Source organism: Rousettus aegyptiacus, unplaced genomic scaffold, assembly GCF_014176215.1.
Source record: "Rousettus aegyptiacus isolate mRouAeg1 unplaced genomic scaffold, mRouAeg1.p scaffold_m13_p_6, whole genome shotgun sequence".
Lineage (NCBI taxonomy): Eukaryota > Metazoa > Chordata > Mammalia > Chiroptera > Pteropodidae > Rousettus > Rousettus aegyptiacus.
The window spans coordinates 84889409-84915750 of record NW_023416309.1 but is presented as its reverse complement, the minus strand read 5'-3'; the positions used below and the strand labels follow the sequence as shown (position 1 = coordinate 84915750).

The window sequence follows — 26342 nt, the reverse complement described above, 5'->3', positions numbered from 1 at the left end:
TCTTACTTCCTTACTTCTCTCACATCTCTGCTCAAATATCACCATGTCAGTGAGGCTTTTCCTGACCACCTTATATAAGTTTCCACACACCTTCATCTCCTTTAGTTATATCCCTGGAATTTATCACCATCTGACTTGCTATAGATTTATTTGTTTGTTATCTGTCATCCAGCAGCCATTAACATGTAAGCATGAGGTCAGGAGCCTCATTTATTGCTCTATCCTCAGGTCTATACTAGTGCCTGGCACACAGTAGGTACTCAAGAAATATTTGTTGAAGGAATGCAGTGCTGTGGCCCTGGGGCGAGGTACTACAACTGACAGCCCACTCTAGAGGAATCGTGTAGTTACATTTGGGGATGGAGAAGGTTCTCCAAAGAAAGTGGGGATCATGGTGCTGAGACAGGGCTGCTAGGAGAATAACTGAAAGCTGGGGTCCACCCCGTCCTGAGCGTGTGTGTCCTGACAGTCTGATACTTTCCATATACATTATTCCTTTATTCCTCACAACACTCCAGAGAGGTAGATATTATTGTTCCCATTTTACAGTTGAGAAAACTAAGGCACAGAGAGGGTAGGTAGGATACGAAGATCACAGAGGGATTTAGCAAATGGTCCCAGGCTAAACTCAAGTCTTGGGATTGTACTGCTGTATCTGTTTCATCCCCATCCTACGGTGCTCACCAAAGGCGATGGGCACGACACCCCCTGGCCCTGCTCCCCACCCCCCACCATTCCCCAGAAGCTCCCATCCTGCTCAGCCTCATCTCCCTGTTCTATCGCCTCCAGGGCAGGCTCTGGCAGGGCAGTCTTTGTCTTCCAGGAAGGGTTAACAAGGAATGTTTATAGCAGCCGCTGTCTCCAAGGAGAGAGGAAAGCAGAGTGGAGAGGCCCACAGCTGCTCCAGGCTCCGCTGCTGCCAGCGGTTGGGGGTGAGAGGCAGCTAGCCTGACCCATCCAGCCCCTAGCCCTGGGGGGAGAGAGGAGGGTCCTCACCTCCATCCTTCTTGAAAAGTGGCAAACTCTGAGCAGACTGGCAGCTGCGGGGCCACCAAGTAGGAAAAATTCTAGCAGGGACTGAGGAATGTGGGGGGATGGGGACCAGGCCAGTCTGGTGGCAGCGGCTAAAGCCTGTGGCAAGTAGCAGAGCCGGCTGTCCTAGGCTCTCAGAAGATAGACGGGAAACCGGGAGTCAGGGAGAACCAGTCAAGACGCAGCAGCAGGAGAGAGGAGGTGCCCACCTCTTTGCCTATTGAGAGTCTAGCCATGTCCCAAGCTGGAGAACGTGGGAGGAGGCCTGAGAATCTGGGGCCTCCGTTGCGCAGCATCCGGCCCTTTAAATCCAGCGAACAGTACCTGGAAGCCATGAAGGAGGACCTGGCTGAGTGGCTTCGGGATCTCTATGGGCTGGACATCAACGCAGCCAACTTCCTGCAAGGGCTGGAGACGGGCCTGGTGCTGTGCCGACATGCCAACACCATCACCGAGGCCGCCCTGGCTTTCCTGGCTGAGGCACCTGCCAGAGCCCAAAGGATTCCCATGCCTCGGGCTGGGGTTTCTTGCAACGGGGCCGCCCAGCCGGGCACCTTCCAGGCCCGGGACAATGTCTCCAACTTCATCCAGTGGTGTCGCAAGGAGATGGGCATCCAAGGTACCCACACTGGACTCCCACCCCCAGACCCTTACCTTGCAGGGTGTCCACCTCCTCTCTGAGGCCCAGGCTGCACTAGGGGTCAAAAGCTGATGTCCTCCTTCCAGATTTGCTATGGGCCAGCTCATCTCTTTTTATGCCTCAGTGTTCCCATCTCATAGTTAATCCTCAAAAAAATGTGTTGATTGAATGATTTGTTCATTCAACAAACACATTCCTATCTCCTTTGTGTCAAGCACCATGCTGGGTACTGAGGGCCCAGAGCCCTGAGACCCAGTATCCAGGGAGTTCATGGTCTAGGAAGGAAGACGGATGAGTAAAGGAGAGATGTGTGTGCTGGGAAGCCAGGGAAGGAAACAGCCACCTGATAAAGTGGCCAGGCACCTGCCAGAGCCCAAAAGATTCCCATACCTCGGGCTGGGGTTGATAATGTGAGGGGGCAGGGGAGAAACCACACAGAAGGAGGTTTGAGTTGAGTCTTGTGGAATAAAGAAAAGTTTGGGAGAAAGGGAATTCTAGGCAGAGACTAAGGCACAGAAAAGGCACTGCTTTTGGATAACTAGAAGCTGGAGCTGGTGAGGGCATCGGCCTAGGCTGGGTACAGGAAGGATAGGGAGGAAGCACTGGCCATTCAGGAGGGGCCAGTCGTGCTGGGGCTTGTGACTCAGGGGAGCGACATGTCAGGTTCCTTCATCTCATTGGCCTCGGACGCAGCAGTGGATGTTGCGACATCTTCCGTTCTCAAGGCAGTGGTGAGACAGAGGGAAGGTCAGGCATGGCTACCGGCTGGTGGCAAGGCAGCGAGGGGCAGGACTAGAGGGTGGACCAAATCCCGTATTTTACAGAGCACTTACCACACGCCAGGCTTGTCTGCAAATACTAACCACTATCCTGACAACACCATGAAACAGATTCCATCCCCATGTTACAGAAGAGGAAACTGAGGCTCAGTGACTAGCTCGAGGTCACACGGCTGGTGGGTGGGACAGTGAGAGTTCCAATGCTAGGAGTCTGGCTCCAGAGCCTGTACTCACCCCTGCCTGGTTATAGCTGAGCGGCGGGTGGGGGTGGGGGTTGAGCTTGAGATGCCTGGTGGATACTGGAGGTTGGGGGGAGGGGGTGGTCCAGAAGCAGGACAAACGGCTTCCCTCTCCTAGTCCGTCCTGGCAACTGAGTGGGGAGAATGGCGAGGCGGAGCTAACCCCTCTCTCACTGAGGCGAGTAACTAGGCCCTCGGTTCTTTTGCTTGGCTGTGTCACCTCTTCCCACCCCCATGACCGCTCCTGTTAGCCAGTCCACCTTGTCTGCACTGAGTGCATGAGCAATTAATTCTACCCAGACCCTTCCTAGGGGCTGGCTTGGCTTGGGACCCTCAGACTCAGACCTCCCTCCATGCCTGCCACCCCAGTCCAGGGATGGCCGCCAGGACTTTCACACCCGCTTGGCTCTGGAAAGGTCAGCAGGGAGTTCAGGCTGCCAACCCGCTCCTTCTCCCCTACCCAACTCCCTTTGCCAGAGGTGCTGATGTTTGAGACCGAGGACTTGGTGCTGCGCAAGAACGTGAAGAACGTGGTGCTGTGCTTGCTGGAGGTGGGCCGCCGAGCCTGGCGCTTCGGGGTTGCGGCGCCCACCCTGGTGCAGCTGGAGGAGGAAATCGACGAGGAGCTGCGGCAGGAGCTGGCCCTGCCCCCGCCCGACCCACCGCCATCTGCGCGCCCCGTGCGCCGGCCCTGCCACTTCCGCAACCTGGACCAGATGGTGCGGGGGCTCTGGACACACCCCTAAGCCCACTCCCACCACCCCACCACCCTGCTTTCTTTTGCCACTCCCTCCTCTCCCTCCCCTCCCTCCTGTCCCCTCCCTTTCCTGTCTCCTTTGAGCTCCAGTCCCCTCCCAGACATTAATCCACTATGTGCCTTTGAGTCAGGTCCCACTTTGAGCCTCAGCGCTAATCACATATAGCAGTGGTTAAGCCACTTATTATGTTTTTATTATAAATCCAGCACTCTATGTCTCTCTCATTTAACCCCTGGTGGAACAGTTTTTAAGAACACAGACTCTGGCACCATCTCTGACACTTTGGATCAAGTCTGAGTTCCACTGCTTCACAGCTGCGTGACTTTGGTCAAATTATTTAACCTCTCTGTGCCTCGGTTCCCCTATCTGTAGCATGGGGATAGTAACAGTACCTTCTATGACCAACATGCATATTAAATGTTGAAGCGCCAACGAAGAGCTCAGGACAGTGTCTGGCACAGAGGGAGCTTTTCATAGGAGGTGCGCTTACTGTGTTTAACCCCATATTTACCACCGAGGAACTGCGCTCAGAGGTTTCTTGATTTGCTAAGGCTTGTACGCAGTGGAGGCAGGACTCTGAGCCAAGCTGGTCAGATGCCAAGGTGCACCTTCTTCATCATTACACTCCGCCACCTCAGTCAGCCTGCCCGTGAGGGCACTGGATCATAGGTGACCACTCAAGGCCTTGTTCTCACTGGCATTAAAAATCTTCTCCACTCGCTTCTCAGTCCCTAGCCCTGACCTCAGCAGAAGTCTCCTGCTGACTCTGGGGGGCAGGCAGGCCCCCCCCCCATTGGGCTTGATCTAGTGTGTGTAAGGGGTAAGCCGGGCTCTTGTGCAGAGGGAGGGCTCAGCCCATTGCTTACTCTTCACAGGTTCAGAGTCTCGTGAGCCACTGCACGTGCCCAGTTCAGTTCTCTATGGTCAAGGTGTCTGAGGGGAAGTACCGCATAGGGGACTCCAACACCCTCATCTTTATTCGGGTAAGTCCCAGGATGATGGTGGAGGGACCCCCGAGTCAGCAGAATAGGATTTCCTTCCATGGGACCTTGCCCAGGCCTGATGGCAAGGACAGGTTATCACCATTCATTCACCTCAACTTGTCGGGCCTTGGGACTTGCTTTCTCTCCCTTGGTTAATTCCAGAATATCCCTGACACAGTTGGCAAGTCCATTCCCTCTTCCCATTAGGGCAGCCAGAACCACCACCCCTTCGCCTTCACCTTAGCCCCTCGTCCAGAGGGGTCCCCAGGCAGAAGTAGGTTATGAAGCGTACTCTCAATTTTCATCACCTCCACTTCACCCACAGGCTTGGTCAAAGCAAAGTGCCTGAGAGCCCCATGTTTGTGTTCAGGGCATGGCCCAGCAACACAGACCCCCCATAATTCACCCCTCATATGCCTGGCTTGGTACATTCTGCAGAGTGAGCAGTAGTAGAGGTCTGAAACGTGTCTACCGCAACCTCCCCACCCCTCATCCCTGACTGTTCCTCACCAGAAACAGTATGTACCGGTGGTGTGGATAGCAGCTCGGGGATATGGCCAAGTCTTTTCCTTGAGCACAGGCCACACCTAGGGGCAGCCAGCTCCCTGAGCCCTCACCCAGACCCTAAGCCAATAGCCTTGCGAAGTAGGCTAGGGCAAGGAATTGTGGCCCCACTTTTCGACTGAGGAAATAGAACCCTGGAGAGGCGATGTGACCCAGAGTGGAGTGGGGCTAAGTTTCCCTTGAATTCTTTGACACACACACACCAGGACAAAGCCAGGACCCCATTTCTGATACAAGCATTTGCATAGGGCAAACCCTATTACAGTGGAGAGAGAAAACAGAGGGTTCTAGGGCCAGACTACGCAATGCTTGTGAGATCCCCTGTTTCATTGTGGGACAACTTTCTGTTTGTCAGCCCGGCCTCCACCCGTGACAACATGTGTTATTTGATGCCAGTCATGGAGGACAGTCAGGCTGCAAAATATGCACACTCCCAACTACACACGTGTGAAAGGGAGCATTTGCATGTGCGTGTGTACATGCATGGGAGTGCATGCGGGAAGCCTGCAGGCTGGTCCAGGAATAGGGGACACACTCCACTCTTCCATCAACCTTACCCTTGGCCCTTGCAGGTCCTCCGGAACCATGTGATGGTGCGTGTGGGGGGCGGCTGGGACACACTTGGCCATTATCTGGACAAACACGACCCATGCCGGTGCACATCCCTCTGTGAGTCTCTTGAGAGTCCCCTCCCTATGCTCTGGGTCAGGAGGCTGGAAGAGGGAGGTAGGTCTGATCTCCAGGGGAAAGGGTAGGGGGAGAGGTTGGAATAAGGAAGATACTATAGAAAGTATCATGTGGTACCCGCTTAGCCCTAGAAGGAAACCGGAGGAGCCCTGATGCAATACCAAGTATAGTCACAAGATGACGCCAAACACACAGAGAATCAGCATTTGGTCAGCATGCTTCTTGGCAGGACTTAGGTCTGCTCTGGTATCTACAGTGGTGACACCAAGCATGACTTGAAAAGATCTTTAGTCCTCCGATACCCTCCATCAGTACCTCAAGCCACCCAAATAAACATGCAATCTAAGTAAAAGATGTGGATTTGCAATACAAACACAATTTTAAACAAGTCATTCCTCACCACCACCACCCCAGTTGAGCCCTCTGACCAGACTTCATCCCCTAAACCCCTATAAGAAAATTCTGGCACCAGTGTTGCCACTGTCACTGTAAGCACCATTGTCTGTAGTGTGGGATGTGGGGGAGAGGAACTGTCAGCAGGAATTTAACCCTTTCGTTCTCTCCTCTCTGGGGGGCTGTTTTGATAGCACACAAGGCGGGCAGCTCCCTGAAGCCCCCTGTTCCACCAGTGCAGCATGAAGTGAGGGTGCAGGATGAGCCCTCGAAGCCACAGCCCATGATGACCATCAGCCGCTCCCAGAGCCCACTGCCCCCTGTGGACTGGAAGACATATACCTCTTCAGGCAGAAAGCTGAAGCCCCCCACCTCCTCCTCCAGCCCCTGCAGTGAATTGGGAGCAGGGGCAGAGGTCCTCAGAAAGACAACACCATTCCTGAGGTACAGGGGAGGGACAGGGAAGGGCCTCTTCCTTCGTTGGAGTCCACATTCAAGGCAAAGGGAGCGATCTCTCAGCACTGCCTCTACCCCAGCAAGACCTCAGGTGTTCAGAACGTAAAAAACATCCAGTACCTTTGGGATCATCTAGTTACGTACTTCATATGCCCTGCCATTTCACAGATGAAGAGGAGGCTGAATCCCATAAAGGGAACAGACTTACCCAAGGTCCTTCTTCTATTTCATGGTAGAGCAGACACTAAGACCCCCTGTCACCCAAGACTGGTGACCCCTAGTTGTGGGATTTGCAGTAATCCAGGGTCCAGACCAGGCTTCTTTCTATTTGCTACACAGTGAATGAGGGAGAATAAATTTAAAAAGTGTCTTCCATAAGGAAGACTCTTGGGCAGGTACAGAGAGAGAGAGAGAGGGAGCATCTGTTTCCTTCAGCATGAAGTCTGGACCCCTTGGAGTTCTGTCTGGGGAAGGTTATCCTTTCCCAGAGCCAGGGACTGGGTTAGATGACTCTACCAGCCTTATGATTCTCCCTTTCAGGTGCCAGGAGAAGCCACTCACCCCATCTCGGAGGCAGCTGCCAGCTGGGGACAGCCCACCCAGTCCACAATCTTTACCCACACATAGAGGCCAAGACCCACAGTGCACGTCCTCAGGGAAGAGGGAGAACAGAAACGCCCCTGAACTTCCCAGGGGAAGGATTCCTACACCTCGGCTTCATGAGGAGACAGATAGCCAGGGAACCCATGCCAGGGCCCCCACACCTCAGAGACTCCGAACTCCTGAGGCCACTGCCAAAGGGACACCAGCAAGAGGACCATCTCCCCCACCTCGCTACTCCAGCTTAGCCAAGCCCATGGGCCCCGGGCAGCCACCCCGGGGTGAAGCTGAGGGCACTTCCTCCCAGTTCAGGGAGCCAGCATCTGTTCATTCTCCATCCCCTGTGAAAGGACCCACCAAAATCCCTGTCTGTCTGCCCTCTGCCCAACCCCCAGCTCCAGGAAGAAGTTTTCCACATACTGCAAGTGGATGTCCCACAACAGAACAGGGAAGAAGCTCCATCCCACTAAGGGCCATCACTGGGGGCCTGGCTGGGTCCAGACTTGGGAATTGCTCTGTGGGAGGGAGTCAAGGAGACCAGAAGCTGGACATCTGGGTGACAGCAGAGGCTGGAGAGTCCCTGGGTCTGGGCCCACAGGACCAGGAGGGGAGGTACATTCCCTTACTTCTGGAAGGGGCCAAGGAGCAATCCTTCTGCCATAGCCTTGAGGAGGAGATTTTGGCCAATGTGAAGCTGCTAAAGGTGGGGGCTGCTCATCCCCAGAGCCTGGGCTCTGGAGTCATCCCTCGTAGTGGAGTCTATGTCCCCAGTCTGGGTGGGCGGTGGCCTGAGCCTGGAGGTCCTTATGACAAAGTCATCCAAGAACTGGTTCAGGGCCCTCCACCCCTCACTAAAGTGGACCTGGGAGCCTGGAAGGCAGCTTCTACAGGTTCCCCTAAGCTGGCTGTTCCTGAAGGTCCAGGAAGCCCAAAAGATAAACTGGGAGCCAGAGAGAGTGGGCCATGGACAAAGGCAAGCCTGAGTTCCAAGGGCGCCAGGATAAGAAGGGTCCCAGCTCAAGGAGGGCAAGACTGCTCAGCCTCTACCATGTCGGCCAGCCTGGAGGACTCCACACCATCGCCCTCCAACCCCAATTTTGACAAAGCCAAGGCGTGTCTGGGCAAGGGTAAGAGAACACTCCGGAAGCCCCAGAGAGTACCATCGATCTACAAGCTGAAGCTGAGGCCCAGAATCCGGCCCCGGAGAGACCATAGGCCTGAGAAACAGCCTTCAAGAATCCCTAAGCCCCTGGCCTACCTCTGCCTGGGTCCAGCCAAGGTGCCCCCTGGGGGTAGGCAGGCGAGAGCAACAGTGCTGAGTAGCAAGGGAGGGGAGGCAGCCCAGGTGGACAGAGCCTGGGCAGGGGAGAAGGAGAAAGGAAAGGGGAGGAAAGAACCAGCGGCCCCACTGGAGAGCAGCCCTCAGCCTTCGGAGGGCCTGGGGCCTCAGCAGTTTGGTCGAGTTCCACCCTCACCTGAGGAAGAGTCCTGGGTCTGAGGAGTGGCTTCTCATCCCCGAAGCCTGCGGATGTGAGTGGGGGGGGGGGTGGTGAAAAAAATACCCATGTATCCATTGGAATCTCATCTGCAGAAACAGAAGGAAAGGTTCCTCACCTCAATACAGGGCCTTGACCAGGATGGGTCAGAAGACAAATATAGACTCATTCTACCTGGTTGAGCAAAGGGGCAACCCATCACTCCCATTCCTACTCGAATTAGGATAGGGGTGGTGGGGATACCATATCTTATTGCCCTCCCCAACATCAGCTCCCCAAACTCCTGTTCTCTGGCTATGCCCACCATTCCCACAACTCTTATTATTTATTAAACTCATGTGGGTCTTCCTTGAGTCTCTAGCTCTTGAGTCCCTCTCTGTAGCACTGTGGTGGTGCAGGAAGGTGTAGCCTCAAACAGTGGGAGGGGAAGGAAACGAAGGGATGGAGCTGGGGGAAAAAGAGTCTTCCTTTCCTGAAGCTCAGCAGACCTTGCCCAGACAGCCTTTTTCTCCTGGAAGCAGCTGGCATATCAGCACCATGGACAGGGACAAAGGGCCACCCGACACAGGTTCCTGCAGGACTTCAAAGCTTTGCTCTGGGGTTTGGGAACTAAGAGCAGAGTCAAGAAGGATGGACAAGAGCGTTAACACATCTACACCCATGAAGTTATGACAGAGGGGTCACAGAGGCTCAGCAGCAACAGAGACAAAAACAGAAGCAGAATCAGGGATAGAGTACGGTTATGAAAGTTTGCCTGAGTGGCGGAGGGAGATGTCATGCTTCCCCTCTGGATGGTTTTGATCATTGGCAGGGTTCAGGGGTAGGTGGGGAGATTAGTCCGAAACTCTTCTCCTTAGTTCTTCTGGTTTACCTGGGTTTTGGGACTTGGCCACCTCATCACCCCCATACTCCTTACCTGGCAGAGCTTAGCAGACCCTGTAGGACGCGCCTTCCCTCCCACTGTAGGAACGGAGCCGACACTGTGGTACAGAAACGAGGGAAAACACTCCCTGATTTTTAATCTGACTTCCGATCACAGCGCAATGGGTGTCACACACACTTCCAGACCCTGTGGTGGGAAACCCTGGGTGGGGGGGGGAGGCAGGGAGAAGGACGGAGACTCAGAATGAGGGTGGAGAAAATAGAAATCAAAGACCTGGGGTGAAGCGGAGGGGGTGAGGAGGGCCAGCCAGGCGATACATTCCTATGGCTCCCACAGGGGCAGCCAGAGGCCTGGGTCCCCTACCCCCACCTCAGGTGCCTCAGAGCTGGAGGGGGTGGTGATGGTGATGGGGCAGGTGAGATGCTGCTATCCCTGCCCCTGTCCCCTAGGTGACCCAGGGGGCGGGATGCAGGGGATGAAGGGGGCAGGCCCTCTTTCTTACCCTCCCAACCACAGTGTGGGGAAGGGGAGCCACCTCCTCTGTTTCAGAGGGAGGCTCAGAGAGGGCAGGCAGGTCACTTGCCCAAAGTCATGCAGCACGGCAGGGACTATAACCCAGGAATATTGGACTGCCCAAGGTCAGGGCGGTCACTGTAGGGCTGAGCTACCCTGGTGGGTGGAGAGAATCAGCTGGGGAATTCATAGCTTTTCTCTCACTTGATCTGAACAATAAACTCCTCACCCACAACTCCTCCTCCAGACTCCTCTCCATCACTGCTCTGGGCCACCTGATTACCTGGTCTATACAATGCAGCTTGGCTAGGTCGAGGCTGGTTTGTTCTATCTGCTCCTCTTCTGACAAGGGACCTTGCTCTCCTCTTACTCAGTCTCAAGGAGGACTTGGCCAGGAGCAGGGGACATATAGCATTTCTTTTGCCGTCCAAGTCCTCCAGGAATCCCTTAGGCGGCTCCTGGTACTTCATTATTTTTGTTATTTCTAAATCGGTACAAAACTGACAGTGATCAGCTCCAGTGACGAGAGGTAGAAACCCGGCCAGGTAGCCGGAGAAAATGGGGCGGAGGGAGTCAGGATATAGGGCCAACTGGTTTGGAGACAAAGAGGCATAGATCCTGAGGGCATCCATCTGGGGGTGGGGATGTGGGCATATCTCCCCCAAGCACAGGGGTCTCCATAATTCTTTTTCTGGCTCTATCCTTCCCCCAGACCAATCAGGATAATCTGAGTTTTGAGCAGGCAGAGTCTGGAGCATCATATTGGGGTGGAATGGGGAGAGAGACTCTTCATTGGCACAACCTGACCCCCCATCCTGCACCCTGGAAAACAGCCTGCTCACCACAGCTTCTCAAAACCAGCATCTCCCAGTCTGGTAGACCACCCAATGCAGGAGGGAATAGAGGGATGGAACCTGGCATCATGGAAATAAATATATACTTTGAGGGACTCCCTCTCCACACTGTCAAGAAAAAAAGTTTTAACCCAGGGGGTGATCTGGCTTCGGGGTCAGGAAGGGGGTGAGGGGCACCCGGCAGGGACGGACCATCTAGTTAAGGCTGGAAGGTAGGTTGTTGTGTCTCTAGGGGCCGCTGGGTGGGGAGGTCTCCCTGGAGAGGAGAAACCTCGGCCTTCTCCCCCTGACAGATCTGGGACCTCAACCCTTGGACCCAATTGTGGTCCTTGGGCCACCCGCATCTCTCTGTCCTGTGCCGGTGGTGCTGACAGTCAGAAGGCTGGCCTCACAAAGAAGCTGCCTGGATTTCCGACAAGGGGATGGACGAAATGAGAGCCCTGTGAACGGAGCTGGGGGCAGGGAGGGGGACCTGAGGGTGGATAAGACAGCTAAGGACCAACAGACAGGTGGGCAGACATATGGACAAGGGAAAGGAAGACATGGCGCAATGACAGACACACTCTGGAGTAGATGGGTGGGGCCCAGCCAAGGCAGCACCTCCCCACCCCCACCCTCCATTCCTCACGCTCACCCCAAATCCCAAAAGGCTATGGCGCCTCTTGGGGCCGGGCCGGGTACTGCACTAACTACAGCACTAAAAGGCGGCCGTCCCAGGAAGACAGATGCAGGAGACAGGGGCGGAATGGGCATTTATGGGGAGACTCCCTCTCGCCCTCTGCCTCTCACATAGGTGGGTGGCTGCGGGGGCGTTTCAAGCCCGGACCATCAGAGTTATATTGCTGCCGCTCCCGGCTCAAACCCCGCAGTCCTGTGGGAAAGCCGCTGGGGGCCTTCGGGGCTGCAGCCAGCCCTTGGGGCGGGCAGGGCGGGCGGAGCGGGCGCGTGTCACATGATGGCGCAGCGGTTGCGGCGCAGCGCGCCCTGGAAGCGCAGGGCGGCGTGCACGTGCTTGCAGCGGGCGCAGCCAACACTCTTGAGCAGCTCGCTGAAGAGCAGCAGGATATGCCAGTTGTACTTGGCCGAGCACTCCACGTAGCCACACTTCCAGGTCTTGCGCACCAGGTGTGACACGTTCCAGCGTGGGATCACGCGTCCGCGCTGCAGATCCCGCTTATTGCCCACGATGATGATGGGCGTTTCCGAGGTGCCGATCACCCTGTGGAGTGAGGTGGGAATCTCAGAACTCTGCCAGTCTCACAATCACTGGACATCAATGACGGCAGGTTGTGTCTGGTCAATAATAGTACTAACATAGGTCTGTTTAGGTGCAGCGCTAAACTCTAGAGGTATAGTCTCTAATCCCCACGGTCCAAAAGATGGGTACTATTGTTATCCCCATTTTATAGAAGAACCTGAGGTTTACACATTTCCTTGTCTAAAGTCATACGGGGGTGGCTCCATAGAGTAGTGGTTAGCACGTCTGCTTTACACGCAGAAGGTCCCCGAAGGTCCTGGGCTCCACCCCCAGTAGAGCCACGCCCATACCCTGGGCGAGCCAGACCCTGGGTGCACAGCCAGCAGGAGCGCATGGGAGGAAAAGCCTCGCCTTCAGAAATCCAGGTCTTAAGGGGAGACGGCATCCATCCGTAGGTCAGGGGTGGAAATGGGGGTGGGGATTAAAAATAATAATAATAATAATAATAATAATAAACAAAATAAAGTCATGCAGCTGAGTAGCCCTGGCAGTCTCGTTCTGGGAACCCCTGCTCTTCACCAGTGTACTAGACTAGCCACCTCATAGGTCCTAAAATGAGTTAACAGAAATGGGGCCAGAAAAATGTTGTGCATGCGTGTTTGAGTGCATGTGGGGGAACCAGAGGGTACTTATCTGGATCTCCCACTGCACCCTTTTCATGGGAACTAGCTAGCACTGGGACATCCACTGAGGTGGCAATGGACTGTATCCCAGGCCCTCACCTTGTCTCTAGGATCTGCTGGCGGATGGTCTTGACGTACTCAAAGCTGTCAAAGCAGCAGATGTCGTAGACCAGGATGTAGGCGTGGACACTCCGGAGTCCCCTGCAGCAGGCATCTGCCCATTCCTGAAACAACCCCAGTCAGTGACAAGGTCAGAGCAGCCATAAGGGCTCCCTCTGCCTCCAGACACCTCCAGCCATAGAACAACAGCACACTCCCCTGCCACTGCAACCCAAGTCTTTCACACCCACCCATCCCCAGGAGGCCAGGTCCAGGGCAAAATGGAGGAGCTCAGTGCTGTGTCTTCCCTACCCCCAAGCCAGGATAGGGCAGATCACACTGTCTGATCTCCAGGGCCATTGCACTGTCCTGTGTACGTCTGGAGATGAGATCTTCCTCGTCTCATTTTGTCCCCCAATCCATCTATCCTACCTATCTTTGTTCGAGTACATATATTAAGTGCCTCTAAGAGCCTAGACCTGTTGACATCCTATCTTACAAGAGTCAGCTCAAATGCCTCCTCCCCCAAGAGGCCTTCCTGCAAGCAGGGGACTACTCCCTTCATCTCCTGTGATTATACCTTTGTTAGTGCTATTTCCATCCCTAGCTCCTCATTTCTGCCGTGAGCTCTTGAGAGGGCCAGAGTCAGACCTGCCTCATTTTCACATACAGTTCTCCATGCATCGGGTTGGCTCCTAGCAGTCTCCTTAACTAACTGTACTACCTAACCTGGTGAGCTCTCCATGGTTCTGAACCCCACCTGGTCATTGCTGAGATCGCTGCAACTCCTGCCTGTAATGCTGCCCTTAGACTGCTACCTGATGTGCCCCTTCTGTATGTTCCACCCTGTCCTAGGATTGAGAAAGAGAAGGCCTGAGGAGAAAAAGACTGAAACTGGATGCAAAATGGGGGCTGAAGTAGAGCAGGGCCCTAGGACAGCTCCAGGAAAATGGAACTACCCGAACGCTTGTGGCAAATTCTTTAGCTGTAGCTAAAGATGAATAGACCCCTGGAAAGTCTGAATGTACTAAAGAGAAGGTTCCTTAAGAATTAACTAGCTAATTAACTTGCCAGCAGATGGTAACCACAAGAGCATTTGAAGGCAGCCAGTGTGTGGAAAGAAGGGGGTCCCTGAAGTTGGGGGAGGTAGACGCCTTCAAGAACAAGGGGAACCTTGGTCTTCTCTTTAGGGGCCAGGCCAAAAAATGAGAAGGAGGTGTAAGCATGTCTCTTTTGCCAGCTTGTAAGTTGAGCCGGGGCAGGGACCAGGCATGAAGGAGGACTACAGCTGGTTCTCCACCTCAGAGAAGGAACAAAAGGGAAAAGACTTCGGTGGCAGTGATGGAGAGTTAAGTCTGACTCCAGAAAAGCTCTTCCCAACTCAAAGGCTTAGAAACTGCTGCAGTGGATTTCCCCCAGGGGGATGATGTGGCATCTTTTCTTTGTGCTGAGTTTTAACTTTGGTGCAGGAGGAAGATGCTAAGGACATATCTAAAACTGTAGGAAACCACTAACTGGCTTCTCAGGCCAGGGAAGATTCCATTTCACTGGACACAGTAACCTCCTTGGGACCCACACGTGTACGTGGTTCTCCCCCATCCCACACAAGGAGCAGAGATCAGTGCGAAGTGAGAGGGATGGGGGAAACAGACAGAGAGGCTCCCACCCTCTTCCAGCTCTCTGCTGTGGGAACAACTGCCAGCCTTCAAGGGTGACAGCCCTACTTCTCCCACAACATGCCATCTCCTCAAGAGGGCCTCTAGGCTGCCTCCCACCAACTCTCTGGGGGTTCCTAAAAGGAAGAGGAGGAAGGCTCCTGCTTGGCTGGCTTGTCCCTTCACCCATGACTGAAAGGAGGAAGCAAGAAAGCTCAGCTTTCCTTCCAGCTTGCTCTATGCAGGGTTCCAGATTGTAAAGGACTATCTTGGGGCTGTGTCAAGACAAAGAAGGAGCAATGGAGACTGAGTCTAGTTCTAAGGACACAGGAGCTGAGGGAGGTTCAGCCTCCTGGTCTCAACCATGCATTTGCTGCTCATTCCTTTGGTGGGTTGCATACACCCTCTAAGCTCAGATTCCTTCTTTGATAGGAGAGGGGTCTGCAGAAGGAACAACTGAGCCTCTGACTCAGGAAACCCTACTCTCCTGGGCTGGATTTCACCTGGCATTGGGAAATAATGTATTTTTATTCTTAGATGGTGCTATCAAGATTATTGTGTTGTATATTTGATCTTTGAGACTTCCTGGGTCCCCTCTTAGGACTTTTCTGCTCAAACTCTCTTATCTGTGCTTCAGGAGTGAAGTCTTAGATGTCCCTGAGAGTCCAAAACTCAGGGTCAATCAGGAAGAAAAAGAAAGGCCAACAATCCAATAGAAAGGTAGGCATAGGTCATTAAGAACTGTCAGGAAAAAAAAAATACAAAGGCCCTTAAACATATGAAAAGATGCTCTCAGCCTCACTCATAATCAGAGATGCAAATAAAAACTACACTGAGACTATCATATTTCATCCATCGGATTGTCAAAAATCCTAAAGTTTGACAATACGCTCTAATGGCAAGGCTGTGGGGGAAAAGGCACTCATGTACGCTGCTCACGAGAACACAAAATGTGCCGCTTTATAGAAGGGGAGGGGATTCTGACACCTTCCAAACTCCAGTTGCATTTGCCCTTTGATCTAAGCAATGTCATTTCCAGAAATCCATCCCACAGATATGGCTCCCTTTATACAAAAAGACTTTGGACTATGTACAAGGCTACTCATTGTGGCATTATTTGAAACAGTGAAAGACTGGAAACAACCCACTTGTTCAATAAGAGGGGACTCCATAGTACGTCTCCCCAATGGAATACAGCACATTTGTGGAAAAAGAACGAAGACAACTAGACACTGACATGGAAAGATCTCCAAGTTATAATGTTAAGTCAAATAAACAAGGTACAGAACATTTTATTATTATTTTTAATGGGAGAAAGGGAATGGAATAAAAATACATTTTATTTGTTTAAAGAAACACTGGAAGTATGAGTTTAAAAAAAATGAGAATGGCTATAGAGAGTGGGGCAAGAATCAGGGTAAGACTGAGATTTCTCGGGGTGTACCTTTTTACCACGTTTGAACTTTTATATTGTTACCTATACTGAAACTGAAATCAAATGAAAACTAAAAATAAATACATGACAAAACGTGAAAAACACACAAAGCTCAAAATACACAGAATGCAGGACTGGAACAAGATCTGTGTATCTGTTCAGGCTACTGTTAAAATCTCCTTTGGAGGGGAATTAGAAAACCCTGACCCTCAGACCCACTGCCCTGTCCTCACTGTTTTCAAGGTGCAGATCTGTGGATCAGGGTTTTGTCTTTGGTGCTGACCTCCTGCACCTAACTTGGAAGAAACAAGTGTCTCTGAGGCTGGGCCAAGGCCCTCCTGCCCAGGGGTTACTGAGACAGTGCTGAGCCTGAGCCCCTCACCAGACACCAGCCCTGCCTGAGAGGTTGCTGGATTTGCACAATTACTACTGGCCAAGCTGTGGCCCTTGCCTTCCTATCTCCACCACTGTGCCTTATCCTTCGGGGAAAAACCTCTGCACACTGGTTAGGGGCTGCCTTCAGCGAGCAAACATGTCTAAGGGCTCGCTTCCCCCACCGCCCCTCCCCCCAAGCCAGAGTTAGAGAGAAGAAAGACCTGGTCCTGCAGGCTTGGGGAAGGAGCACTGTAAGCCAGGGCACTGGGAGCATCTGACTCTGACACAGGAAAGGTGCCCAGTGGGCCAGCCCTGAAATCGGGGACAGAGCCTCACTTAAGAGAAAAGGCTTTTGGACAAGAGACCTGTCTCTGAGAACACACTTTTCCCAGGTCCTGGCATTTTCTTCTGCTGTCCCTTCTACATATTGTTATACCCCGGTGCCCACCGCAAGGCCTGGCACAAATTAAACGGTCATCAAATATTTATTGAATAAACTAGTGCACAAGTGAATCGATTCTTGGTCTGAGCCATGGTGCAGCACAGAGCTCTCAAAGCCAGTGGTGGAGGCCTGGCAACAGGGTCAGAGCCTGGAGAGGGCCGGAGTCCAGCCTCTTCCATACCCCTCCACTGCCCCACGCCCCGCCCCCTTGTCCCTGTGGCCCCTCCTACCTGCAGTGTGTTGACAGGGAAGGCGCTGATGGGCGGGAAGTCGAGGATCTGGAGGTCGTGCACGTGGCCGTTCATAACGACAGCAGGTAGGTAGAGGCGGCGGGCGGTGGTGGGCACGCAGACCTCGCTGAACTCGTTGTACAGGAACTGGCGCACGATGGCACTCTTCCCCACGCCTCGCGCCCCCAGCACGGCCACCCGGTAGGTGGAGACCATGCCTCCCCTCCCGCGCCGCCACCGCGTCCTCACCGCTGCCTGGGGCTCCCCCGGGCTGCATATTCCAGGGGCTGGGGGCTCAGCCACCGTCAGGACCAACCATTGCTGCCCCTGCTCGCCCTGGGCCCTCTGCGGCCTCCACCTGGACTGTGGGGACAAGAGGTGGGCTTAGTGGGCCAGCTTTTCCCTGGGCACATCCTGCACTTTTCCACCTCAGGCAGGGCCTTTGCTGAAGCTGTTACTGCGTCTGGGAATGCCTTCCCTTCCCCTCTCGGAATGCCCAAGCCCCTGTCTCATCTATTGAGAGCCTCTCCACCCTTGCGTCTTCATTTTTTCCTGATCTCACACTAAAGGGAATCAATCTCTCCTGATTTGTATTATGACCTGACTCTTGGCTGACTGAGGCAGGCTGCAGAACAGAGTGGAAAGAGCTCTAGAGCCCAGCTTCCCCACAGAGCCTGGGACAAGCCAATGACTCCTCAGAGTCTGGGTCTCCTCGTCCTCAGGGGTGAGACTAGGCCAGTGTGTCTCAGTGATGGTATTCCTGGCATTCTGTGGAGGGAATCGAGCAGGAGATTTTACATCCCCGGCTGCCAGGAGGTATCTGCCAGCAGCAGTAGCAGCCTCTCATCACCCTGATGACCCCAAATGCCCTCCCCACATTTCCTAATGCCCCCATTGAGAACCCCTGGACTAAATGACTGCCTGGCTCTGGAGGGCAACACTTGTTGTTGAGCACTTGCTCTGTTAGCACAGGTTATCCTCAGGGAATACAACATCCCTAAGGACTAGCATAGGTATTCCCACTTTTGGGAGAAGACTCCGAATGAGAAGTATATCCAGTCGCACAGCTGGGAATGGCAGCTGCTCTTCTTTCTACGTCACAGTACTTCCAAATACCAAGTTTAGTGATTCTAGCTGGTGAATGCTTACTGGCAAAGGTCTGTGTCTGGTTCCCTGGCAAACTCCCGGGGTTCAGAGGGCCTGGCACACAGCAGGTGTGCTAGCAGCCAGGAAAGGGCTGCTACGGAGTTGGACCTTGCTATGGACTCATTAGCTCCTTGCTTGCTCAGTTTCAGTGAATTTAGAGCTTGAGTATGTTTCCCACCTGGCCAACCTGAGCTGTGCTCTGCACATATGTTAAAGTAGGGTCAATAGCCCCTACTTTGGAGATAATCTACATAAGTCTCTTAGCTAGGTGTCTTCTTCTTCTGTTGAGGATGGTGACCAGGGAGGCTAGTACTGAGACTTGTCTGAGGAACTATCCCAGGAAGGGTGATACCAGTGCCTGCTAAATGGGTTCAAGGCAGATGGGTTTGCTGGATTCCAAGAGGGCCATGCTTTTCAGCCTGTATGTATGTTTCCTGTGTGGATGCATGTTCTTTCCATATATGCACAGTTCACAGAATGTCCCTCAGTCTGTCCTGGTTCAGAGGACCCAATCCACCGGGTACATATAGAGACAGCATAGTAAATAAAGGGCAGGATTTGGAGTGAAACCCACCGGGGTTGGATTCCTGGCTCTGTCACTCACCTCAAGTGTGACCTCAGGCAACGAAATTCACAGGGTGTGGTGAGGTTGTGCAAGTCAAACCCAGTGCCTGGCACAGAGCAGGCGTTCAATAAAGAGTGGCCACTGTTATGTATGTGCAGGGGCCCTTCCTTCATCTATAGTTTTTCACGATCATAATGAAATCTCTTAGCAATCCTGGTATGGATCGCTATCCACTGTTGCTCACATGTTGTGTGTGTGTGTGTGTGTGTGTGTGTGTGTGTGTGTGTCTTCTCCCCATTTTACTGAAGATAAAAACAAAAGCCAAAAAACAGAGACCTGGGGAAATGAAAACCACATAGCCAGTTGAGCTGTCAACTAAGACTAGGACCCCAATCTTCTTCCTGCCCCACGCAGTGTCCTCTCCTCAACAGGTGCTTATCTACTTATATGAGCTCCCAACTGAGAGAGTACCAGTCTCTCTTCCCCATAAACCCCTCCAGGCCCTCGGCCCCTCGGGCATCCCTGGACACTTGTCAGCTTGGCAGAGAGCCTCAGCTGGGTTAATTATATAACCAGCACAAGCAGGTGGGGAGGGGGGCATTCTAGGGGAGGAAGAGAGAGGGCAAGGAATCAAAGATGGGTCCCCTGCCTCCCTCTGGATATGGCAACTTAGAAATATCTAGGATGTACCCTACCAGCATATTCTCCTGGACACTAAACTCCCTGCCCAGAAACCAGTCCTTTTTGGAGAATAACAGGGAAATAAAAGCGAGGCACAGTGCTGGAACCAGAGAGCTGTGCAAGAGAGGCCCCTAGGCTGGGGCCAGCTTCCTGGAACTCACCAGGCCCAAGTGTGGCCCTGTCCATGACCTAGAGGTGACCCGTACCCCCTCCCTCTTCCCAGGCAGGGGTCCTGGGTCTAAGTCTTGGGCAATGTCCTGGATGGGTGAGGGTGAAAGGGGGCTGTTTGGAGAAGCAGGGCCCAGCCCCTGAGCAGTCCCTCCCCAAGGCCTGCGCTCTGCAGTGAGTCTGCAGACAGCGCCCAGGCAAGAGACTGGGGGACACATACAGGGGCCAAAGCCAGTTTATTTTTCCCACCCCTTAGCCCGGACACCTGAGTCCCTGCCCCAGACTAAGGGTGGGTCCTTTTAGTCCCGTGCACCAAGTCACACGTCTGCCAGCTGTTTGTCCCCACCACGTTCATGTGGGAGTGAGTGGGTGGGGGCGTCGAAGGATGCTGGGCTCCCCATGACCTGATTGGTAGGAGTTTGGAGGGGGGGAATGCCGGAGCCCAGCCTGCTCTCCGCTTCCAGCATCTAGCAGGCAACCCCCACCACCTCCAACCCTGCTCCAGCTCTCACGTGGCCGCCTCGAGCGGCTTCCCCCGCCAGCCTGCCGGCCCCCTCCTCCCTCCTCGCCCTGGTCCTTGTCGCCCCGGCCGTTCCCTCCTCACCTCCACCGACCCCAAGCCGCCCCCGGCCCGACCCAGCCCGGCCCCGCCCGCGTCCCCCGCTGTCACTGCTTACCCTGGGCCGTCCTAGCCGCCCCCAGCCCTGGCCGACCGGCCGGCGGGGCCGCGCTCCCCCCGGGCTCCGGCGCTGCCCCCCGGCTCCCCGGCCCGGGGGGAGGAAGGTGGGGGCGCCCCCGGCTGCCCAGTCGGGGCGGGTTCAGAGGCAGGCACGGGGGGCAGGTGCGTGCGCCGAGGGGGTAGGCACTTCCAGCCCCTGCTCTCCCTCCGGAGCGCGCCGCCCGCTGGCGCTGGAAGGAAGGAGGAGGAGGAGGGAGCGCGGGGCGGGGCGGGGGTGGGGGGGTGCCCGGCTGGCATTCCGCTGGGTCCCTGAGCCTGACACGTTCACTTGGACGGCCCTTGACAAGTTTAGTTCTTTAAAACCCAGCTGCGATCTTCACGTGACTCCGGACTCTCCCTGCGACATTTTTAGCTCTAACCTGGAGAGGAGAGAGAAAGGGACTAGAGAGGGCCTAATGCCTTTTTCTTCACTCTTGGACCAGACCAGCTCGGAGCAAAGCTGATCTCCTGCCAATGAATGACTTCCACACCCTTAAGACTATTGCTCTCCTCTCCTCTCGATACTGGGAGATACCGGCGGTTGAGAGCAGAATCACGTGTGTATTTATTCTAAAACATTCGTTATCAGTGTTATTCATCATCAATAGCTAACATTTATTGAGCATACCCTATGTGTCAGATGAGCTTTGAGCTTTGCCTGCGTCCTCAATTTCATCCTTACAATTCTCTGATGTAGAGTGTTACTCCCCTTTCACAGATGAGACAGCTGAGCCTGCGAGAGACTGAGTAATTTGTCTTATTGAACTGCAAAATGTGGAATATGGAGATCAGGAGTCCCTAGCTGGGCTGCTGCTGACAGCTGAGCAGCTGTGGACGAGATGGGAATGGTGCTCACAGTCCAAAGCAGGAGACTGAACGCAGGCACACAGCCAAGTCGAGGTTCTGGGGGAAGGCAGAGGGAGTGGACCAACTAGTGAGAAGAGATAGTGGAGGCAAAGAAGAAGCCTTGAAAGAAGAAGACTTAGGGTGGCAGGGTGAGAGATGTTGTGGAAGAGGAGGACTGTAGATGAGGGAAGTTGGTAGCAATTACAGATGTGTGAAAGTAAGTGCAGGAACCAGACAGGTGTTCCAGGGGCAGAGAAGAGGCCAAGAAGTTGGTTGAGGTGAGGTCACAAGGGCTTTGATTGCTGGGAAAGGAGTTTGGATTGAGCCCTGTGCTGGATAGGAAGGCACTGAAGGGTCTTTAAGTAGGGCAGCAACCTTGTCAGAGTTGTAGTTTAGATGCCTGGAGGGCAGGGAGGAGGAAGAGGAGGAAGCTCTGAAAGGTCTCCCGTTTTTAACCCTGGGATCCAGCATCCCTCACTATGACTTTCTATTACTTGTGGGCTCCTGTTCCCTCCCCGAACCCAGTAGTCCTCCTCCCTATGGGCTCTGCATTTTGGGGACCTTCTCAATTGCTCTCTCTCCCTCTTTGTCTAGACAGAAAACATAGTGGTTATGAGTCAGGGTTCAGAATCAGATCGGGATTCAAATCCTGGCCCTACCACTTACCATGGGACTGAAGGCAAGTTACTCGAACTCTTGAAACTCTCTTGCCTTGTTTGTAAAACGGAGATGTGATCCCTACAGCATAAATGGGCTACAGTGTGTAAAGCCCTTAACATAGTACCTGGCAGGTAGTAAGTTTCAGTGTGTGGCCTTTATTTTTTCTTTTTTAGAGACACACTGCCATTCATAGAGGAGCTTGAACACCACCTTAGGAAAATTTCCATTTATTTTGGGTGGGATCCCAGGGGGATTGGGTGGGAGAAAGGTCAGGGCAGCAGCTAGAAGCAAATACAGGGATGAGAAGGATAGGGCTTCCTCATGGAGTGCCATTTTTGTGGGGAAAGCAGATTTACTGGCCCCGTGGGATCACAGCGGTCACTGAGCACCTCCTAAGTTGATGAAATTGTCCAGGGCACAATCTACCCCTCCATTGTATCTGAAAAATTTTAATCCTTATCCTGCCTGAGGACCCTCGGCTTTATGTCTACTCCCCCAGGCCAAGACCTTCTATTCTGATTCTATTTCAGGCCAAGGTGGAGTGGAAATAAGAAATCGTGCAATGCTTACACTCACACTTTGGATCTAGGCTTCTCAGAAGCTTCTCAATTTAGCAATACTAGTGGAACACAAAGCTACAGGTTAATTATGGGGCCACATACTGGCCTTCAGTGGTAGGTCATTCATTCATTCATTCATTCTTTTTATTTTTATTAAAGCCTACAGCACCTGGTATTCCTAGGTGGTCTCCCATCCAGTGGTAGGTCATTTAAATATTTACTTTTATATAAGAAACAAACAGCCACATTAGTAACATAATATGCAAAATTTGCCTGAATTTAAGATTTGCTTAAGTCATTTTGGATTGTCACTTCGGGCTAAGAAGGAACACTCAGGGGCCTGTTAATTCGCTTCTATCATTAGGATTGCCTTGGTGAGAGTTTGAGAGGTCTTGTCCTTGGGTCCGTCAGACCTTGAGCCACAAGTGGCTCTGGTTCAGCTGAGGATGCTGTACAGCTACCGTGCAATCTCAGGCTCAGGGAAGCAGATGTGTTGGCCCCACTTTGGCATCTGAGGCCCAGACATGGAGCGGGACAGAAAGGACAAAGACCCAAACCTGCCTACTCTGCCCCTGCTGTCATAGATAAGGACCGGACTAGCTTCCAGAGGCTTTTAGGCCAGATCCTGAAGCCTCGACTATGTGGAGATGCAAGTGAACGAAACAAGGGAAGCGACAAGCTAGATTTGCACATCATTCTCTATCAACTACACAGTGGGAATGAGTGGTGTTCTCTCAGTCCCAGAGGGTTGGGGCAAGCCTGTTTCCTAAGGCTACCTCTGGAAATGAGGTCCATCTGTGTCTCGCCAGCCTCTAAATTAGTCTTCCCCTTGTTGGCATCAAGGATGGTGGGGCAAAAGCTAAATGAGAAACTGAGATGGCAAGTTTGAAACTTTTCAAGAAACATCCTTGTTGCTAATTACATGTCTGGGGGCTGGTTGGGATTCTAGGATTAGTGTTCAGGAGATAGAAATGGGTAACGGGGGAGGTGTGATCTTTCCCAAGTGCCATACCAGGTATTAAAATAAACGGGCTTTTGCCTCCTGGAGCTGGGGGTGGCAGAGAAAAAGAAATCTGGGTCCTAGCAAAATCAGAAAAAGCATCAACGCATGAGGTACGAGTAAGAAGGCTCAAACCTGGGAGTCCTCAGCTGTTTTCTGGCCTCAGAAAGAACATACTTGAGATCTCAGTATTTCCTAGTTGCCACTCTGGGGGCAGAGGATCGTGCAGTCTGGGGCCAGTGTGTCCTGCTTTTGGAGATGGAACATACTGCTATCTTGGGAGCTTAGCAACACTGGCTACTGGCTATTGGTCATTGGCCTGCTGGCCAAGTGCAGAGGGGAGGGAGAGCCTATTAGGAAACCTTTGGTGGAACGAAGGGGAAATCCAGAGGTGGTGGTAAGAACAGAGTGAGAAACAAGGCTTTGCCACATCTCTCCTGAAAAAAATGGGGATAATGCCCAATTCATGGGATGAACAGATATCATGGGCATAAAAGTGCTTTGCCATTTTTCTACTGCCACAAGAACATGAGCATCTCCGTGGAGGAAGTAGGCAAACAGGTGTGAGTCTCTTTGGCAGTGATTCTCAGCCCCTACTGAACATTAGAGGCACCTAGAATTTTTTAAAATGCAGATTCCCAACTCCCCTACCTTAGTCTGCCTGAGCAGAATCATCAGCCCTCTATGAAAGCTCTCAGGTGATATTTTAATGTGCACCCAAGAGTTGAGACCTTCTGCCCTAAGGATTCTTTTGGCCCAAACTGAGATGCTTAGCTGGCAAGCCCAATTAGAGCTCAGTAAGGCCCATACCTCTTCATATCGTTGATCCTGAATTTTAACAAAGACCACCCTGACCCCACTCCTCCCCAAGTGTCATGCCTATCACAGCTGGGGCTAAGTGCTGCCCTGCAAAACAGAGACATCCAAAAGGCTCCTAGCTGCCATTCATTCTTGGTGTTTGGGTCCAAGTATTAAAAGCAGTTACTGAGTACCTAAGCACTGAGCACTGCCCCTACCTTCACTCACTGGATTGAAGAGATTCAGGGTCTAGTCCAAGGGCATCTTAGTGTTGGATCCCTCCACTCCAGATTGTGGGAGGCTACAGAGGGTGCCTGCACATCGGAACCCAGGGCCAGAACCTCTGTCTTGACACTTGTGTCCTGTGCTCCCAGCAACACAAATGCAGGTGATGTCTTGAACTCCTTGGAAAGCTTGCTTTAGAGCAGCATTAATCCTATTCACTGGGGAACATGCAGGCCCTGAGACCAGATCTGAAAGCCTTTTATAAATTGAGAGATTAGTGAAATGTCCTGAATAACAGGAAAGTGATGAGAAGCTCTGCTATGCTCCTTCAGCCCATGGGACCATGTGCCTGGGGCCCGAGCAGCGGATCTGCCAGGGAAGATGGATTAGCTCTGAGCATTCCCTGCTTGAGATGCCTGTGGTGGTGGTGGAATGCAGTTTGGTTAGCAGGAGCCTCCAAGAAATGGAGACATGGTGACCCACATATGGGATTCTTCCTGTCAGTCTTCATTTTTCATCTGGCTAAATCCCTGGGAGGGCTAGGGCAGCCAAAAGAAAAGTTCTAACAGGGTGATTATGAATGTCCCATCCTTCCCCTGGACCATCAGTTCTGAGAACAAAGTATGTGTATCACAAACTTAATTTTGTGTAAATGAGTTTATTGAGGAAGACACAAGGTCAAGCTTCTCCCAATTCCCACCCTCCCCAAGAACAGATCCCAAGAACAAAAGAATGATAAGCATTCTTAGGGCAACACTTACCCCTCCCCCCTCCCCATTTCTCTCAAGTCCCAAGCTCTGCGACACTGACACACTGAACAAGCTCGGGCGAGGACAGACACTCAGGGAATCTCTGACCAGCAAGAGTTCTGGTTGTGTGTGCTTCCCTTGCCCTTTGTATGACACCAGCTGACATTACAAAGACATACTGAGGCAGAGGAGAGGGGAACGTAGGGCAATCTCCATTCTGTTTCCCCCATTCGGCCAAGTTTGAAATGGGCCAAAAGGGAAGCTGTGGTGGAGGCAACAGGTTCTGTTTCTTCAGGAGAGAGGTCCTTTTCCGAAGAGCAGAATAACCTCCCTCAGTGCTGGGAGCACAAGGAGGCAGCGTCTCCACAGAGCGCAGAGTTCCCGGTTTGGCTTGGTCATCACCCACCACTGCTGGGAGGCTGAGAGAAGCCTAGTTTCAGGGGCGGAAGGACATATCCTGATACAAAATTGTTTCTGTCTGCTTACCCTGACACACACTCCTCCTTCTGGAGCTACAGTTTGCTTTGAGATGAGAACACTGTTTATAGTGTGAATCTTCACTGCTTGTATCCAACCGACTCTATGAATGATGTCCCAAACAGGGAACTTTCTATCAGCCTGCTTTTCCACCCCACACACCACCAATGTACTCACCTCCCACACATAATCCTGTGTTACTTCCTAATCTCCAGGTGCCCGGGGGGTGTTGAGTGCAGGACATAGTTCCTTTTCCCCAGTAATTTTTCTCTTGGAGATTCTCAAGGTTTAAGAAACTGCTTTGGGGGATCCATTCCCCCAAGCTTTGCAAGTGGTATGAATCAGGGTCATTTCAGACGTAAAAGAGCTGGGGGGCAATTTCTGCTCTTGTTTTCTACATTTTCTGCTCTTGGACTCACTCATCGGTGTAAGTCCAACACGAGACCTTTGGACCCTGAAGTACCTCTGATTCTCAGGGGAAGCTGAGAAGCAATCTTCATCGTGGACCCTAAATACTGGGCTCCAGGCAATGCAACAAGTGCTCACAGATGAAACAGTATGAACACTGTTAAAACGGGTTGGTGTCTTGGGCATGAAGCATTCATTCATTGACAAATCATACCCAAAGTGTTGAGGGCCCTGATTTTACATCTCCCAATCTTTTGAGAGATGACAAGAACGGCTTGAGTGTCTGAGATGACCTCAATCGTCTAGGAGCCTTAGTAACAGTAAAAAGCAGATCAGAGAGCTGAAGG

General features: G+C 52.8%; 2 protein-coding genes across 3 annotated transcripts; one reads left to right on the top strand and one right to left on the bottom strand.

The window, feature by feature from the left end:
* Positions 1 to 904: 904 nt before the first annotated feature.
* GAS2L2 (growth arrest specific 2 like 2) lies at positions 905 to 9016 on the top strand. Its single transcript, XM_016123920.2, has 6 exons — positions 905 to 1651; positions 3168 to 3409; positions 4324 to 4431; positions 5568 to 5664; positions 6270 to 6519; positions 7072 to 9016. Exons 1-6 carry the CDS (start codon positions 1267 to 1269, stop codon positions 8627 to 8629), a joined length of 2640 nt encoding a protein of 879 aa, XP_015979406.2. The 5' UTR covers positions 905 to 1266; the 3' UTR covers positions 8630 to 9016.
* Positions 9017 to 9613: 597 nt separating this feature from the next.
* RASL10B (RAS like family 10 member B) lies at positions 9614 to 20452 on the bottom strand. 2 transcript variants are annotated; one of them, XM_016124049.2, is made up of 4 exons: positions 20232 to 20452; positions 16995 to 17357; positions 12858 to 12982; positions 9614 to 12096 (listed from the first exon to the last, which is right to left on the bottom strand). In XM_016124049.2, the coding sequence occupies exons 2-4, from the start codon at positions 17208 to 17210 to the stop codon at positions 11826 to 11828; spliced, it is 612 nt and encodes a 203-aa protein (XP_015979535.1). In that variant the 5' UTR covers positions 17211 to 17357; positions 20232 to 20452; the 3' UTR covers positions 9614 to 11825. The 2 variants fall into 2 exon arrangements, with proteins under 2 accessions (XP_015979535.1, XP_036079336.1); XM_036223443.1 differs by lacking the exon at positions 20232 to 20452 and having other exon boundaries at positions 16995 to 20090.
* Between the last annotated feature and the right edge of the window lie 5890 nt (positions 20453 to 26342).

Coding starts and splice junctions, on each gene's coding strand:
- RASL10B (XM_016124049.2), bottom strand. CDS start 17,210: ATGGTCTCCACCTACCGGGTGGCCGTGCTGGGGGCGCGAGGCGTGGGG. Junction 12,983..16,994: donor TCCCTGTCAACACACTGCAG/GTAGGAGGGGCC, acceptor GGGTTGTTTCAG/GAATGGGCAGATGCCTGCTG. Junction 12,097..12,857: donor CAGCAGATCCTAGAGACAAG/GTGAGGGCCTGG, acceptor CTCACTCCACAG/GGTGATCGGCACCTCGGAAA.
- GAS2L2 (XM_016123920.2), top strand. CDS start 1,267: ATGTCCCAAGCTGGAGAACGTGGGAGGAGGCCTGAGAATCTGGGGCCT. Junction 1,652..3,167: donor CAAGGAGATGGGCATCCAAG/GTACCCACACTG, acceptor TCCCTTTGCCAG/AGGTGCTGATGTTTGAGACC. Junction 3,410..4,323: donor TCCGCAACCTGGACCAGATG/GTGCGGGGGCTC, acceptor TACTCTTCACAG/GTTCAGAGTCTCGTGAGCCA.